We start from the raw sequence: 16,896 nt of genomic DNA, 5'->3' as shown, positions 1-16,896 counted from the left end.
TATTACAGTGTCACTATACGAACAATGTATAGCTCCAAAACATAAAGGTGAATAAAGTCCAAAGCTACACAACCAGACTATAAATCGTGATAAGTACTGATTGTATTAGCCATTATCTGATGATACAGACAGCCTTCTTTAAATCATCACATTCCTCTCCCCAAGTTCACGCCAGTGCAATGATGTCCCGAATGGTTTTAGGCCAGCAGGGGGCGCCCAAATGCAAGGATCGAGTGTGACCCAGTAGTCGTCAGAGTGGTACGATCGAACGTCGTAGCATTGCGCAAATTAATCAATAACTTTTGTTTCAATGATGTTTGGCCATGACTAACAAAAGTTTCAGTCACATGACGGAGCAGCGGCAAGTGCAACATCAATCCACAAAGACCAACATATTTCATTGACTTTTTATTTCACAATGGTCACGAGGTTCTGGTGGGGGCGGGGCAAACAAACAATTGAGTCAATCATCTCTAGGTCATGCAACATTAAAACCAAAACTCAACCCAGCCCCCGGGTCAAACCAAAAACATGGTGGACTCTTCAAATCTGTACAAGATGTATTTGAATATTCATGTACAAAATGTCAACTATAAACATTTGCAGCTTAATTTGCTGTTACAAATACACGTCTTTAAGCACTGTTTGGCATCAGCATACGCTTGTTGGAACACCAATGCACAAACCGGGTAGCTTCTGTTATTTGAGGTCTGGATTTGTTCTGCGTCTCGTCGGCCATTGGTCCAACGCCGGCAATAAATACGACGAAACCAGACGAGTTTCATCAAAACCTTGCTTGTGGAGAAAACTCTCCTGCCATCATGTTGTGAATGAAACCAAGGTCCCGTTAAAAGGTAACAGTTTCAACTTTGGAAATTACGAACAGAACGCAGCAAGACGTCCGACAGGTGTGTGAGCCGACAAGGAAGCCCCACCCACTGCTGCTACATCCAGACTGATGTGGCAGTTGACAGAATATGCCACCACGAGTGTCTGTCTGTTGATCACAAACACTGGATTAAAAAGTTATTCAAAAATCTTTCAGAAGATGATATCAAGTCCACAGAGTGTGACAGACAAGACACATAGTCAACATGTGCAAACAGCCCCAAGTGAGCGCAGGAAATCTATTAAAATGTCAATTAGCCTTCTGAGACTCGCACGTGAAGCTATATACAGTAGCAAATGAAAGTTCAAACTAACCACAAGATCCAATGCTAACTTTGCACTGTTTGCTAACAGGGTGGTGAAGGAAATAAAAGACGCGCAGACGCTACACGTTTGGCTAACACTGCTAGTTTAGCACAGAACGCTAAAACTTAATTCGCAGCTAACTTAGCATCGGGCTAATTTATCACTTAGTGCTAAGCTAGCTAACTCAGTGCTAATGCTGCACAATGAGCCAATTAATCCTGATGCATTTCAGCTGCATGTACTGCTAATGCTGGACAGCATGCTAATGCTGCATGACCAGTGCTGCTGCCATGTTTACTGGACATGGTAGTCTCGCACGCAATGAATTGATGCAGTACAACAACACACGCATCATGCAGAAACACAGCTCTATGTGCTCATGCAGTGTTGTTGCACAACTGATATGCTTCAACAGAAGATGACACTATGTGATGAACATTGTTGTTACCCTCCAGCATCTTCACTTATTTGTGTAACAAACCCACTTTCTGTAAATTGAATGAGCATCATGCACATATTTGAATGACTTCAGTATTATTTTAATGTTTAAAAAAATATACAATACAATATTAGGTTCTATCATATTTAGTAATATTGTCATGACAAAAATTTGTATATAAATAAGTTAAAATGTTTACAAGTTTCTAATTAATTATCACACTTTTGTTTTTCCATTGACAACGAGGGGTTTGTTACACAAAAAAGTCACATACATTTTTTGAGCTAGACAGGGATACTGCAACTAAATAGCAAAGCTCTCAGTTTTGGACAAAAATATAGAGAACAGCATGTGAATATAGTGAAATCAAACATGATTCATTGATGGATCACAAATGGTCAAATCTCTGCTACAATAAAGGGTGTAATGTTTTGATCAGCATGTGGCCTCTAAGATCCATATGGGCAGGATCACCCAGCGGTTACTGTCCGTTGTGGTTCAGATTCTGCTGGCCTCCAAACCCAGGACTGGCAGAGTGTGGATTGGATGACTCGCTCCTCTCGGTTTTCTGAGAATGAGGCAGGTCTTTCTGGCAGGGCTCCATAGTTACGGCCACGCCGACGCCGCTCCGCCCGGACATCATGTGCGTGACCTCCGACCACGTGTCCTTTTCAGGGTCGTAACACTCCACGCTGTCCAAAAAAGTGTTCCCATCATAACCTCCTGAGGAATCCAGAAAAAAAATCAAACTGTTGCTTAACTGCACTTACAGGTCCTCACACAGACAGCTGCACTCACCTAGCACATAAATGCGGCCGTGCAGCGCGGTGACCCCCAGCGCACTGCGTCGGTGCCTCATGGAGGCAGCAAAGACCCAGGAATCAGTCTCCACATTATACCGCTCCACTGTGTTCAGCTGGTTGGTGCCGTCGTAGCCGCCCATGACGAAGATGAAATTCCCCAGAGCACACACACCTGCAAGAGAACATTCACTCACTCAGTCTCATCCAGTTGGAAGCACACTGACTTTTCTTCACAACCAACATCGATCAATGACATTTAAAATCAGATGAGCCCTGGGAGTTTTGCCTTTAAAACAAAGTCACCAGGGAACATTGAGTTTCAGAGTGCAGAGTAGGGAGACGGAGGGGGTTATTGGAGCAGTATGACTCAAAATGTACATTACACTGCTGCCATGAGTCAGAGAAATGACTACATTAGCAGCATGGTTCAGTTGGTGATCGTGGTCACCCTATGTCATGAAGGTTACCAGTTCACCTCGGCTACAGACGTGGTCGTGTTGGTGTGCCCTGATCGAGACACTTGGTGAAGTGTATTCTCTCTTTTGAGGCAGTGACTTCCAGAATACTGAGCACCGTGCACCCATGAATTAATCATGTCAATTTATTTTTGAAGTTAGTGGATTTAAGACAAAGGAACAAGGAAAGCAGAAATGACCAGATGAATGAAATTTCAAAATAATGACTGAGGTATTAACAGCACCACATTTTACTTAGTTATTAATACTACTTTAGTGTGAGGAGCGCTACGTAAAGGTGCATCCAGCTAAACCAGTCCAACCCTGATTCCCGCCACTCGGTGAACAGGTTTTAATCCGCACAATCCACCACTGACGGGAATCCTCCTCTGCTCATCCTGACAGCGCCTCACCTGCCCCGGAGCGAACGGTGTTCATGGAGGACATGGTTCTCCACTCGTCCCTCTCTGGGTTGTAGCATTCACAGGAGCTGAGCCGATTGGCACCGTCGAACCCGCCCACAGCGTAAAGCAGCCGGTTGATGACTGCAACGCCAACACCGATGCGTCGAGTCAACATGGGGGCAACCAGCTGCCATTCGTCCCTTTCTGGGTCGTAGCTGTTGAACAGAGATGACAAAAATGAAGATTTTTTCCCCTGCATTTTCTCTAGTAAACAGGGTCATCAAGAAAGCCTTCACTTGAAGCTCTTTTTTGATTCAATATCGATACACTTAGTCCTCTGGTGCCAGCTGAGTGCCCTTCATGCAGGCTTTTAGCTAGGTGGGCGTCTGCAAAAAATGCAAAAATGAATGCCCAATTCTCAACAGTAGCTTGGCTGCCTGATGCCACCATATACCAACGTAATCTGCCGGCCAACTTACAACCTTGCAGACGCCCTCCTAGCAAAAAGCCTGCCTTCATGGCATGTCATGCATGTGGTTATTTCAGTCACAAATCTATATACACTGTACTTAGTCAGCCTTTCCAGGAAACTCATAGATTCACATGCGTTTTTTTCACAGCACAGATTCCAGGATGTCAAATCTTTCGTTGTTTTCTCATGGCACTTTTCTCTACTCCTTGTGTATTTCTCCTGCAGCAGGTTTAAACTCCAGATCATTCAGCGCCTGCAGGCTTCCTTGACTGTAGATCTCTGTTGATGCCGCTCCTGGAGCACACTACTCTCTTCTAACCCTTGATCTTCTGCCTCAATGTTGCCGTTCTGAACCAAGTTATATATATTTTTTTAATTCAGCCATTTGTTAAAGAGCAACTGAAGTCTAAACCCAACTTCCCTCACTCATTCACATGTTTTAAATATTGAAGTCCTCCTCTCCATGAGGCAGGTGAAGATGTTTCTTTATAAAGGTTTCCGCAGTCTGAAATCTCGGCAAACGTGCAGCCACAAGAGGTGTTTTCATTACGTCACAAAAAAACTAACTCTGCCTCCGGGGCATCTAGGAACCCGTCCACCTCCTGATTAGAGCAAGTTGTGGCATAAACGGCATCAGATGAGAGATGTATTGCTTGATTCAAGCTGTTGTACATGTATTCTGTGTGTGCGCGCATGGACAACACACTGTGTAAAAGTAATCTCTTACGTTGTGCCTGTCACCACGGGCAGACACTGAAGTGAGAGACAGAACCGTCTCAGTCATTTAACCAGTACTAAACTTAAGATGGGTCTTCATCGAGATGGACTCCATCCTCAATGCTGCTGCCTGGGACGCTCCGGTGACATCACCGTCCTCCGGGCCACCAGAGTTGGAGCTCTGCATATTTTCATCTCTTAACAACTAAGTATCCTCCTTCTCTAGCTCATTCTTGGGAACATTGCAACATCATCAAATCTTCCGGTAGACTTTGACAGCATTTTTGGTTATTTATATAACCAGTGGATTAACAAATAACTATCGACTGCGGCAGGAACTTTGTCAAATAAAATATGCCTCCCGTGGGCATTTGTGGGAAGTTTAAGAGTCTTTTTGAGAAAGCAACATGAACATTTGAAGTCAAAATGGTTCTTCATTTGTGCTACGGAAACAATGTTAACTACATAGATGCCTCACTTCTCTTCATGATGAAAAGACCATCTCCTTTGGTTAAAACAAATTCCCACATAAAGGCCACGTGCGAAAGATGTGTCATGAGCTTGGCAAGAGCAGGTGCATTGTTTACTCACCGTTCCACGCTATTGTGATGGATACAGCCATGTGACCCACCAACGGCATAAATCATGCCGTCAATGACACCCACACCGATTCTATTTCGGGGGACACTCATGGGTGCACAAGGAAGCCAGCAGTTGTTCATGGGATTGTAGCAGTCCAGTGAGTTAGAGTCCATGTTGCCGTCCGGAGCGTTGTTCCGTCCACCGACGGCATAGAACAAGCCACTGATGACACAGGCAGCAAGGCCACTTCGGGGTACCTGAAGGTCCGCCAGCCTCAGCCAGGATCCTGAACAGGGGTTATAGGCCTCGAGGTAGCTGAGAGACTGGCGGAAATAACCCCCTGCGGTGTAAATGAGCTGTGGCACCTTTGGAGTTCGACAAAAATTGACTTTGGTGGGTTTGTGGAGCGTGAGGTCCTGGAAGATCTGCGCTAGGTAGTCTTTACACTGGGGGTCCCAGTCCAAGGACTGCAGCTGAGCCTGGAGGAAGTTGGGGGTCAAGGAATGACAGCGGACGGCCTGGAGCAAAGCCTGGACATAAGGCCTTCTGTTCTCCTGGTCGTAACGCACCCACTCCACGCACGCCTGGAAAACTTCCGACTCACAGCGAACGTTGAGCTCATCGCGACTAATGAGGGTCACCAGTTGACAGTGAGACAAGTTAAAGAACTCTTCCTGAGTGGCCACCTGAGAGACAGGACAGACGGAGATTAGGCTGTTGTATCAGCGCTTACAGAAGTCACAAGAAATACTGAGCCGACATGCAAGGTTTTATTGCTGGATCACTTACCTGGCTGAAGTTCAAATAAATATATTCACGGGCCTTCTGATGGAGTTCTGTGCAACCGATCTGCTCAGCAAAGTTAGCGATGCCGATGGCGTTACTTGGGTCAAGCTGCTGAACCAGAAAGTCACAGCAGGCCTTCACAACGCTGTCGATCTGGTACATGACAGCACCGTTCATGACGTGGATCACGCACTTCTCCCCGACAGATATGCTGGCTGTGTAGGCAAACTCTATGAGTCTGTCCATCACCTGGAGGAGGGAGGAATTGAAAACCAGAGGCAAGTTTCGATTGAGACGTGTGAGGAACATGAGACAGCATGTAAGAAAAAAAAAAAGGAAGAAATAATTGCAAGCACATCATGATAACATAAAACATTGCTGAGCTCAACATGTGTTCATAATTGAGAAATAAAATACAGAACAATGAAAGAAGGAAGTTGCAAATTAATCAGAAATTTGAAGTATGGCCTTCATCTCACCTTGGGGTGGATTCCCTCGATAGGCACCAGCTCCATTTCACACTCTTTGAGGCCATTGGTGAACATGGCCCTGAAGACTGGGGAGGAAGACGCCAGTACCACCTTGTGGGCCACAAAGTCCACGGCCTCCAGATCCTGGTAGCGGACCCGCAGTATGACATCGCAGAGCTGACGCTCCAGACGCAGCTCGTTCATGATGGCGAATGCGGCGGCGGTGTGGCTCTCCAGCGTGTAGCTGAAGACACGGTGGCCGTTGTGTGTGGACGGAGTCACCAGCGCTTTGCATTCTGTCAGGCACTCTGTCATTTCCTATCTTTTCTCCTTAACAGTCAGGAACGTTACTGGGCATTCTATTGAAGTTTCAATCGGGTATGAAGAGTTTCTCTCTCGAGTCAGTTCTTATGTCCAGGCATCACACTCATCTGGACATGGCGACACACTTGGGTGTGACTTTCCGTCACAGTTGGCTCAGCAGCTACATGACTGGCTATAATGACTCCAGTTGTCCAAGAAAAACAGGGCCATGAGAGAGAAAACTTTTTAAATCTACTAAATCTATAAATAATATAAAACAGCGAAATAAATAAATAAATAGAAATGCACTTGTATCCTTGTTTTAAACAAGACTGCAGTTCAAGTAAATAAACAAGTGTGGACTACATTGACATGCTCAGCATAACTGTGTAGAGAATGTGGGGAAGGAGCCGAGGGGGGCTGAGGGTTTGGTGACTTTCTCTGAAGCCGGTGTGCTGGCAGTTCAGGAATTTGTTTGCTATGCTGTGTTTACAGGGAGGCTGCTCTTCCAACAGATGACTTGAACTGTGAGGGGGACACAGATACAGAGAGATGTAAGTATTTGATCGGTTCCATTAGTAAGTTTCATTAGAAGAAGTCATGCCGCAGTAATAAACTATGATCAGACAAACATCGGATGTAGCGCTTCACACTGTCTGACACAGCAGAGGGTAATTACCACAGTCTTATCTAGAGGCTGCTCTCCCTGGCGCTTTTCAGGAGGTCACGACCTGCGATTCATCATGAGTGTGCAATTTTTTATGTCCTAACATTATTCTCCCCAGATAGAATATGCAAAACCACAAACTTATGGGAAATAACGTGACTTGTCTACTGACCAAACACAACGACGCCAGTGTTGTAATGTAGATGAGTACTGCTCAGATTGAAGCCCTACAAACAGTTCAGCCAGACAATAAAAAGATGAGTCATGCTGTTTTGCAAAATGTTTGTTAGTTGAGAAACAAGTGCCTTTTGGCTTGGAGTTAAGCATAGCTGATAAGGACGTCTCATGAGGTACTGGGATCAAGCAAAAGAAAAACCTGGAAGTCATTTTTGACAGCAGAAAACGACACCATTGGCTGTAAAAAGGAAACTTGCATCACTGCATTGCTTAACCAGTGAATGTTTAACAAGAGAAAGAAATCCTTCACATGGCTAGTTGCAGTTAGACCACCAACTCCCTGACAGCAACGGAAGGCCAAATTTTAATTACACACTTTATGGGTCCAACTACAGCAAAGAATGCCATAAATGTCTGCCTTTCACAAAGATATAAAGTTATTGCATGTTAGCATGTATGTTGAAGACGGAAAAAAAAAAAAAAAAAAAGGGTAAAATCAGGTACAGTCTTATCTAGATGTTCTCAATATATAATGTATTTAGCAAACATTTTGCTCCTTTTTGGTGCCAAGACTTTGTCAAAAGTAAAATTGTGAATTGTTATTATTATTATTAAAGTTTGAAGGCATTTATTCATAGCTGAAATTTTGTGGATTTTATTTAACAGCTCCCATGAATGCTGCTGAAGAGCCTCCAGCTGGGTGGAATTAGGATTAGCCTATATCCGGTTAGAAGTTTTTATTCGAGTGTCAATTACTCAGAAAATGCAATTTTTACTCAGTACAAAACTAAAAGGTCGGGCAGAACATAGTTTAAACTGATGCAAACAATTATTAGTTTTACAGTCCCACAAATTCCCTGCGTTATCCATTATTATTATATATAGACTTAAAAGAGCTGTAAACATGGGTTAAAAAAAAAGCCTCAAATATTTGTAACTTTAAGTCAAAATAAAGTTCAAAATTAAATTCTGACTTAAACTTGGTACCACGTTTGTGATTCCAGTGTGCTGGAGATTTTTATGCTGACAGACACAACATCTAAACTTTCTTATACATGTTGCCCCAGAAAGAAAATAGTTAATAATTTCTCTGGGGTTCTTGTTCCGGTCACAGCTGAATGCGTTACATAACAGAGCTCATGCACAACGCACACAGACAGTAATGATTAGCTCCACAGGTGATAAGAGGATGCAGCTAGCAGGTGCGAACTGCGGCTGGTTCCTTTTATTCGACTAATAAAGAGGAACTACAAGCTTATGCAGGGAAATTTTGTCAACAGTGACACATCAGGGGTTATTAATAACTTCCTTGACTAACGTTTAACCAGCTGGAGACATGACTCATGGATAATTCCGAAGAAATGCCAGTTAAATATCACAAGGGACTATCAACAATTACTTTTACAAACACAAATGAAGAAATAATTGTTATATGGCTCTACATGAAACCATATCCAACAGTCCAGCGAAACAAAATTGTATTTTACCCCCTTCGTTTTAATAGAGGGGAGAAAGAGGGTGAAAGAGTGGAAGCACAAATGACAGTCGGTGTTATGTCAAGGACATTTCAAACTGCTTCACAATAGTGTGCTGCACTACATAGCTGATGTTGTAAAGCCATGGAATCAAGTGAACGCCATTCCACACCCATAACAGTGAGATAAAAAAAGTGGGACAGTGCAACAAATATTAGGTTAAATTAAGCAGAATTAGTGTTGTAAAACATTGACACCATAGTTAACATATGACCTACTGTTTACACTGGAGCTGAGAAGTTACATAAGTTCATTTGCTCCAATTGTTGCACCTGTAATTTGCCTTGCAATTGAGACTTCAATGACTTAAAACGTGGGTTTTGTAGCCGAGCAAAGACAGATGACAGAGGACGATTACTATCGAACTGGAACCGAATATAGTGATTGGAGCAGTGGGGTGTTCACAGCGTTCGACTAGTTCGATAAGTTAGTCCCAGCGGCTGGACACTGTAGACAAGCATCAGTCCGTTCTCTAACTGAGGAAGTACATGGGGCACCACAGGAAGCCCAGGTGACGACCACAGACCAGCTGGAGTACATCGGAACCGCGTCCATGGGCACAAGTAAACCAGGAATGTCGAGTGACTTCGGCGGCACGGTCGCCTGTGACTCATGCTCAGCTCTTGGAATCGGTGGAACTGGATGTACCAAAACATGACCCAGAAGAGTCGAGGTCTTACATAAGCCTGTTGACTGTCCACCAAGTCTGTGCACATTTCACACACATCGTGGACACACGGCTCACTGACGTCTATCTCCATTTGCAGTCCATTCACGCAGGACCCTGCATTAGACGTAAACAGTGCCACAGTTTACACACACGCACACTTGAACCGGCGCTGATGTTCGGTGTTCTGAACAGACCAGCTATTAATGTTCGGACTTTGGAGAGTAAATAACTGACGCTAGCCACCAAACCACAAACCTGCTAACAAAGAACCCCGAGGACGCTTCAAGATATTCATTCACCGACACGTTTGAAACATTACTGGTGCAAGGCATGTGCGATACACCAGCCGTAAACACTGGATATAAGTGTAACTGACCTCATCGAGATGGATTCCTTCTCCCGGGTTCGTCGTGCAGTGCGCCACAGACGAAGGCGGAGGGAGAGCAATAACTCACCATGACTAAGCATTGTGCCGGCCTACTACAGCCTTCACAATAAAAGCCCAACAAAACGGACCCGTCTCGGGCGCGTTGGATTACAATGACAGTCAATTCGTCCTGATACCCCGGGCTCTTATTTTAAAGCAACGTTTGTCAAGCGACGCATGCAAGCCTCGAAGCGTTATTTTCACCATAACATAACATAGGAAAAACCTATCTTTGTACCCCTAACTTTGTGTATGGTTTCTATTGTAAGACTAACAAACGGCAAGTGTGACGCTACGTAGTTAAACAAACAAAAACAAACATAGCAGGATGAGGGTAAATGAAAGTATTTCATTTGTATTACGTTTTTGTATTTAACTTCTGTATTGAGTAGCAGTTTCAGTCCACCACCACCAGATGCTGCTCAAGCTACACAGACGAAGCGCTCCTCCCTAGACAAGCTCCCACACGGCTGTGAATGTTTATTTTCGACTCAAGATTGTCTATGAAACACACACTCACAATACCACACGCAACACTGCATCAGAAATGACGTTTATTTGAAAACAAACAACATTAGATTAAAACATTTTTAGTGTATAGTAGATGTTGATTTTTTTCTATTCTGTTAGTAGTGAAAAATAAATGCAATCAAACAAACAAAACGACCAAACTAGAATATAGGACAAATACAACAAATAAAATACTACTAGCTTTTATCACTTCTGGCATTTCTGGCGTTTCGTGCTCAGTGCTTTTGTGAGTCAGCACTCGGCCACTCCATGTGAGATGCCATTCTTCAGTGTCATGATAAAACAAACATCGCTCTGGTCGTTTTAGACGACCCACCTGGCTTGTGATGAAAAATGTATATTGCCGAAGGAAGTCAGCTGCCGGATGGGGATAATTCTTGTTAACTTCTGTCTGCAGAAATGACGGCAACATCTGGAGCAACATCTGTGGTTTATATTAAAGGTATCCCGCAGCCATGTGGTTACAATTGGACAAAGTTCTCTGGGTCTATGGGGGTTAAATGAAAATAAGATGGCCTTGTAATATTTGAGGGAACATCACAGCAATGTAATGAACAATAAATCGATGCACGGAATATAAAGCTATTTCCATATGCTCTATTTAATGGGAAACATCATCCAATGATCTCCTGAAATGAAGTGGTGCTCTAAAATAATGCACAATTCTCGACAGTGTACAAAATGATGATTCAAGTAGGGAGCACTTGAGAAAATGATTCAATGCAAGCTTTGGACCCACCATCACCCCTCAATGACCCGGATCACAAATGATACTTGATCTCTATTTAGTAAAACCTCGTATTCATGGGAAAAACACAACACACCTCATCCATAACATGTAATATATATTGCATAAAAGTATCATTTAATAAAAGCTGTTTTTTGGCCCTGGGCCCACCGTATTTCATGTTCTTTTATGGTTCCTGTGCTGACCTATAGTAGACCAATAGTAGTAGTAGAATTTTACCTGCCTTGGATAATTTCTTTTGCCTGCCAGGTGACCTGTCAAAATGAGCATGATGAGATCTGTCATGACTGGTGACTCAGAGTGGATCATGTCTGACAGATATATCACCGATGAAAAAGAAAGCTACAAAAATATAGGTAAGGTGAGAAACGCTGGCAGAAAACGGATATATTAGTTAGCAGAAACGTGTATCTATGAAGATACTTGGCCTGAAAGGCTTGAGTGTCGCTTCCTTCTTCTTGTTTTACTTGTTTTAAAGGTGTTTGTGGTGTAAAGTGTTACTCTTAGAATGAAATTAATCATGGTATTGCATAATTTGTTCTGTATATATTTTGAATGTGAACTAAATCTATGCACATTAAAACCAACAATAATTCAACATGTATATCCAGATCATTAATATTTTTGCATAATATTAACTATATTTTAAATTTAATTCATAATGCTCATTCATTCATATATGCTCACTTCATTGCGTTTTGGAAAACAACTTTTTGTCCATCTCTAAGTTGAGTGACATTATCCCTGCTTTGGTTTAACAAATATGGCTACAAAGTGTCTCAATATTTTGCTTCCCCTTATCTTGTTGTCACTAAAGCCCAAAAGTTGGACTTAAGAGTTTCAAGTCTAGCTACAGTTACAAGTCATAGATCACCAGTCCAGTCATCCGTGTCACACGCTCCTCCAACTCAGCCATGTGTGGACAGTGCTGACATGAATGCAAAAATCACTTGACTGCAGTTTTGAATAGTGGGTGTATTGTGAGATGTTTGAGTCACAGCATGTAGAGCATGTAACGCAGCACTGTATGAAGGTCAACGTCATTACCAGATGTTTGACAGGGATGCTGGCTTCCTCTGCTGCTTCTTCTGAATAAGATGGCTCCGAGACTCAGAAAAAATGCATGTATTAACAATGTCAGAGCTCAATGAAAACAAAAATGAAGTTTATTCATTGTGCTTTATTACAAAATCACATGACTTATGTTACAGATGTATCAAAAAACCTTCAGAAATACTAAAACACATACCATGTATAATTTACAGTAAAACAACCGGCTCAATTCTACTCTAAACATTTGAGTGTTACAGTCACTCATTCATAACAAAAACAGATGTTATTGATAGTGAAAGGAAGTTTGCTTCCCAAATGTAGATGATTTTCAAAAGTAATTGTACTCTTGCCAACTGTAAACGAAAAAAAAAAAAAACACTCACGGCATGTCTTTTTTCATTGAGACTCAATTTTGCAAAGTTAGCAACATCTGCATGCAGTCATACTGGATCAGTTTATATTCCTGCTATTAACATACTGACATTTAAAGAAAGCCAGACGCTTCACCCAACAATGTCTAATTTTGACTGGGGACTTTTGGAGAAGGGGAACTTGGCTGCCTACTTCCCACCCACAGCTTACCCATGTTGTCTTCCGCGACCGGAAAGTTTACTGCCGTCGCCTCTTTGTAGAGAGTCGATACAATTTAAGAAAACACAGACTTGAATTCCACCTTCTCTTTCGAACCAGCGAAATGAGGCTATTATGGCACAGAGCAACAAGTCTGTATCCTAACTGTGTTTCATGTTTATGGCACGGTGGCAACATGGAAACACAAGAATCAAAAACATTTAGACAAAAGCTCCACTTTATTATACGTCAGTGCAAATCAGTAACAATTACTAGTTTGTTAATGTAGTTTTAAATGAAGGAGCCAAATTGGGCATATTAAAATAATGGACACTATTTTGTGTCTTCATGTGTTCTGCCTTACATTAAAGGACACCAGCTAACAAGCATTCTTACAAGTTCACGGCTTGAAAGGTCAGATGTAGATGGCGCTATCGAGCGATAACAGCTCAAACAGCTAGCAAAGTTTTTTTGCAGTGGCCACTGGCTTGACCAGTTGTGTTGCTATGGCAACGATGGGGCATCTCACTTGCTATGATTCAGTCTCAAAACAGCTACATATACTACTAATAGTGCGTATTTTGTTTTAGTTTAAAAAGAAAATTCACATTTCGTGCATCACATGGCAACACACACAAGACACCTTTTCATTGCTATACTGCGTTACAAATCTGGGGGTGCAGATCAGTCAGCCCTCGCTGGGATTCGAGGTTTTACTGCAAAAGGTCATTGACCCAGATACCACGCGTACCACAGATTATATCCAAATATGTTTTGTTGTTGTCCACAATGAACACATGACATTCAACATGCCAGTTGTTATTTCAATAGACTCATATTCGCCTGAGCAGTTTAAACAAGATGGTTGACGTGAGCCAAGTGTTTCCTATGATTTGAAAATTTTGGGATAGAGGGCTTTAATGGGAGATACAGCGGTCACATTCCCAGTGGACACGGTTGTCTCCAGCCCTCCTTCTAGCTTCTGGGAGGCCATCTCAGTTTTACTGAAGCTACACTCCAGAAAAGGCATCCCGAGCTTCTTCACCTGACCGTCCCTGGTCATCAGGCAGGGCTGGCAGAGCAGTCTGAGAATGGCCCGCCTCATGTCCTTACTGGTGAGGGTGTAGATGATGGGGTTGAGGAGAGAGTTGACCATGGCCACGCCGAGGAAGTAGTCTGCCTTGAAGAGTAGGCGGCAGCCACGGGTGGGGCAGAAAAAGTCAAGCAGGAGCAGGAAAAAGAGGGGCAGCCAACAGGCGATGAAGACTCCCAACACAATGGTGACTGTCTTGAGGAGGGCGATGTATTTCTGGGACTTCCTCCCCAAGCCTTTCCTCATGCTGCTTGACAGGACCAGACGCTGGCGTTGAGTGTTGGCGCGGACGATGCGGAACACTCTCACGTACAAGACGACGATGGCGAGAAGCACAGCACTGAATACGGTCACACAGCACAGGATGTAGCTCTTGGAGTAAAGTGGTAGAACCGTGGAACACTGGTCCAGTCTGTAGATGCAGTTCCAACCCAGTATAGGCAAGACGCCCAGGAACCCCGAGAGGGCCCAGCTCGCACCGATCAATGCCAACATCCGACCACGCTTTGCTCCGTGGTACGGCCTCATGGTAACCATAGTTACATGTCGCTCAATGGCGATGGCCAGGAGGCTGATGATGGAAGCTGCCAGGGTGATGAAAACCCCTCCCTCCCTTAGAAACCACAACAGCGGAGTCAGTTTCAAAGTATTAGGTCCAGACATGATAATGTTTGCCATATAGGTGATCCCGGCCAGCAGGTCAGAAAGAGTCAGGTTCCCCAGGAGGTAATACATGGGCACATGGAACTTTTTGTTGCTCCAGATCGCAAGAAGGACCACGGCATTCTCCAGAACGATCAGGATGCACACCACCAGGAACGCGATTCCCTCAGGCTTGAGTCCATCTCGGTAGCGGTCGCCCTGCAGTTTGCCCGTATAGTTGTAGTGCTCCACGATAACAGAATTGTCCTGGTATTCCCAGAAGAACTGCAGATAGCTGTGCGAGGACGGAACACTGGGCATCAGCGTTGTGGTGTGGAGGACGTCCGCATGAGCAGTTGAAGTTTCCATGTCTGATGTCGCTCCTCTCAGTCAGCTATATGATGTCACATCTGTTTCAGCTGTGTGTCCGGGGGAAGCATATTTGGGCTCTTTGACTTTGGCTGTGTAATCTCCAGCACACAACTTTTTCCACCAGAAGAGGGCGCCTTACATTCCACCATCACTTCATCCAAGTGCTGCAAGAACACATGAAAATGTTACTACAACATTGTTCATGTTTATTTCAGGGATAACTGTGACACCCATTTTGTATAGCTCATAAATTCTATGTTCCATTCTATGTTCAAAAACTCATAGAAATTTAAATACATCAATGCAGCAAAACATATGCACTCAATTTAGTCAAGGCATTTCCACATTCCCCTACACTCCCTAAGTGAAGTCTGTTTGAAGTGTTCCATGCATGCAAATTCAATTTAAACATTAGTCTTCATGACAAACTCTGAACATATGGTCATTATTTGGACTCCAGAAATCGTACAATCTAAACTATGAGGGTGATTAGGGTTACATTCCTGAGAGTCTTGATTCTCCTCTTGCACTTCTCCCGTCATGTGTTACCGTTTAACAAACGCTCTGCACATTTGCACGTTTATTCACGCCCATGCGAGCAATCGAAATTGATGCCACAGGTTAGTGCAGACAGACGATAAAGATGGTAAAGAGAATCTGTGTCATTGCTTTGAGATTGAACTTTCCATGTAACTCACGTGCTGTCACGCTTCTGACTACAAGAGGACTCAAAGGTCTTGTCTTATATATTTCTGTTTACTAGGGGTTAAAGCGAAAGATAGACGTACTGTATATGAAATATATAAAGCAGAATTCAAAGTTAGTGGGTAAAATCACCACACAAATTCCTTCCATCGAGCCTCATTGTTACAGATAAGGAATTATTTTGGTATTATTATTATTATTATTCAAAACAAATCGCAAACACTCGTGACAACATTTGATGATCTACTTTCAGGCTTCAGTTTTGTCCTCAGTGGAACTAAACACATGGCCATAACTCCATTCTGGTTTAAACGCAAAAACCTTACCTTGAAGAGGCTGTGGTGCTGATTCCATCCAAACCATCTCAGGCGCTACAATCCAGTGCGGAACATCACTTGTGCACTCTGACAAGCTGGAGCGAGTAAACTAAGAAGCTGGGACATGCAGTGCAAGGAGGGGGTGGGTCTCACCCCGAGCCCTCCCACCCTCCCCTTTCTCTCTCCGCAGTCGAACAAGCATCAGCGGACAAGTAACGACAGATGAAATGATTTCTCCTGGCAGAGTGTTTACAACAGCTCTTGGTGCCTGACAGAACTTGGCTGCTTGTCCCTCACAGACCTGCGAAAATCTCTTAGCTGAGCCAACAAACAAACAGAGATTGATGATCAAGTGCATCATACTGATAACATCTATGCTGTTATCTAGCATCCATTGGTTATCTGTGACTGGTTCACAGAGTCGACAGTCCCACCAGGGAATTCCAACCTTGGCTGTGGCAAGGTTAAACTAGAGATGTCATCTCTCCGCCTGGTTCTTGTCAGAGCACTTCTGGAAGGAGTTCAGTCTTTTAAATATTTCCAATGAAAAAGGAGTGTGAAGTACCAACTTGAGCAAAAACAGGATTTTTTCTTTGATGTCGAAGTTTTGTCAGGATTGCAGGTCTAATGGAAGTCTATGGAGGAGCTCTCATTGGTTCCTTGCAGAACAGAATCAGAATCAGAATCAACTTTTTGCCATGGTCAGTCGGGATCCCACCAACTAGGAAAGTGCTTTAGAATAATATAAAATAAAATAAAATATG

General features: G+C 43.3%; 2 protein-coding genes across 2 annotated transcripts; both read right to left on the bottom strand.

Moving 5' to 3' along the window:
- Positions 1 to 412: 412 nt before the first annotated feature.
- On the bottom strand, positions 413 to 10,141 carry LOC128754788 (kelch-like ECH-associated protein 1B). The gene is made up of 7 exons (XM_053857668.1): positions 10,051 to 10,141; positions 6,332 to 7,150; positions 5,856 to 6,101; positions 5,076 to 5,752; positions 3,305 to 3,510; positions 2,432 to 2,608; positions 413 to 2,356 (listed from the first exon to the last, which is right to left on the bottom strand). Exons 2-7 carry the CDS (start codon positions 6,635 to 6,637, stop codon positions 2,115 to 2,117), a joined length of 1,854 nt encoding a protein of 617 aa, XP_053713643.1. The 5' UTR covers positions 6,638 to 7,150; positions 10,051 to 10,141; the 3' UTR covers positions 413 to 2,114.
- Positions 10,142 to 12,611: 2,470 nt separating this feature from the next.
- LOC128754140 (sphingosine 1-phosphate receptor 1-like) lies at positions 12,612 to 16,228 on the bottom strand. Its single transcript, XM_053856545.1, has 2 exons — positions 16,142 to 16,228; positions 12,612 to 15,274 (listed from the first exon to the last, which is right to left on the bottom strand). Exon 2 carries the CDS (start codon positions 15,105 to 15,107, stop codon positions 13,890 to 13,892), a length of 1,218 nt encoding a protein of 405 aa, XP_053712520.1. The 5' UTR covers positions 15,108 to 15,274; positions 16,142 to 16,228; the 3' UTR covers positions 12,612 to 13,889.
- Between the last annotated feature and the right edge of the window lie 668 nt (positions 16,229 to 16,896).

Source organism: Synchiropus splendidus, chromosome 2 (assembly GCF_027744825.2).
Source record: "Synchiropus splendidus isolate RoL2022-P1 chromosome 2, RoL_Sspl_1.0, whole genome shotgun sequence".
NCBI classification, from domain to species: Eukaryota; Metazoa; Chordata; class Actinopteri; order Syngnathiformes; family Callionymidae; genus Synchiropus; species Synchiropus splendidus.
The sequence above is the reverse complement of the archived record's forward strand: the minus strand, read 5'-3'. Positions and strand labels throughout refer to the sequence as shown.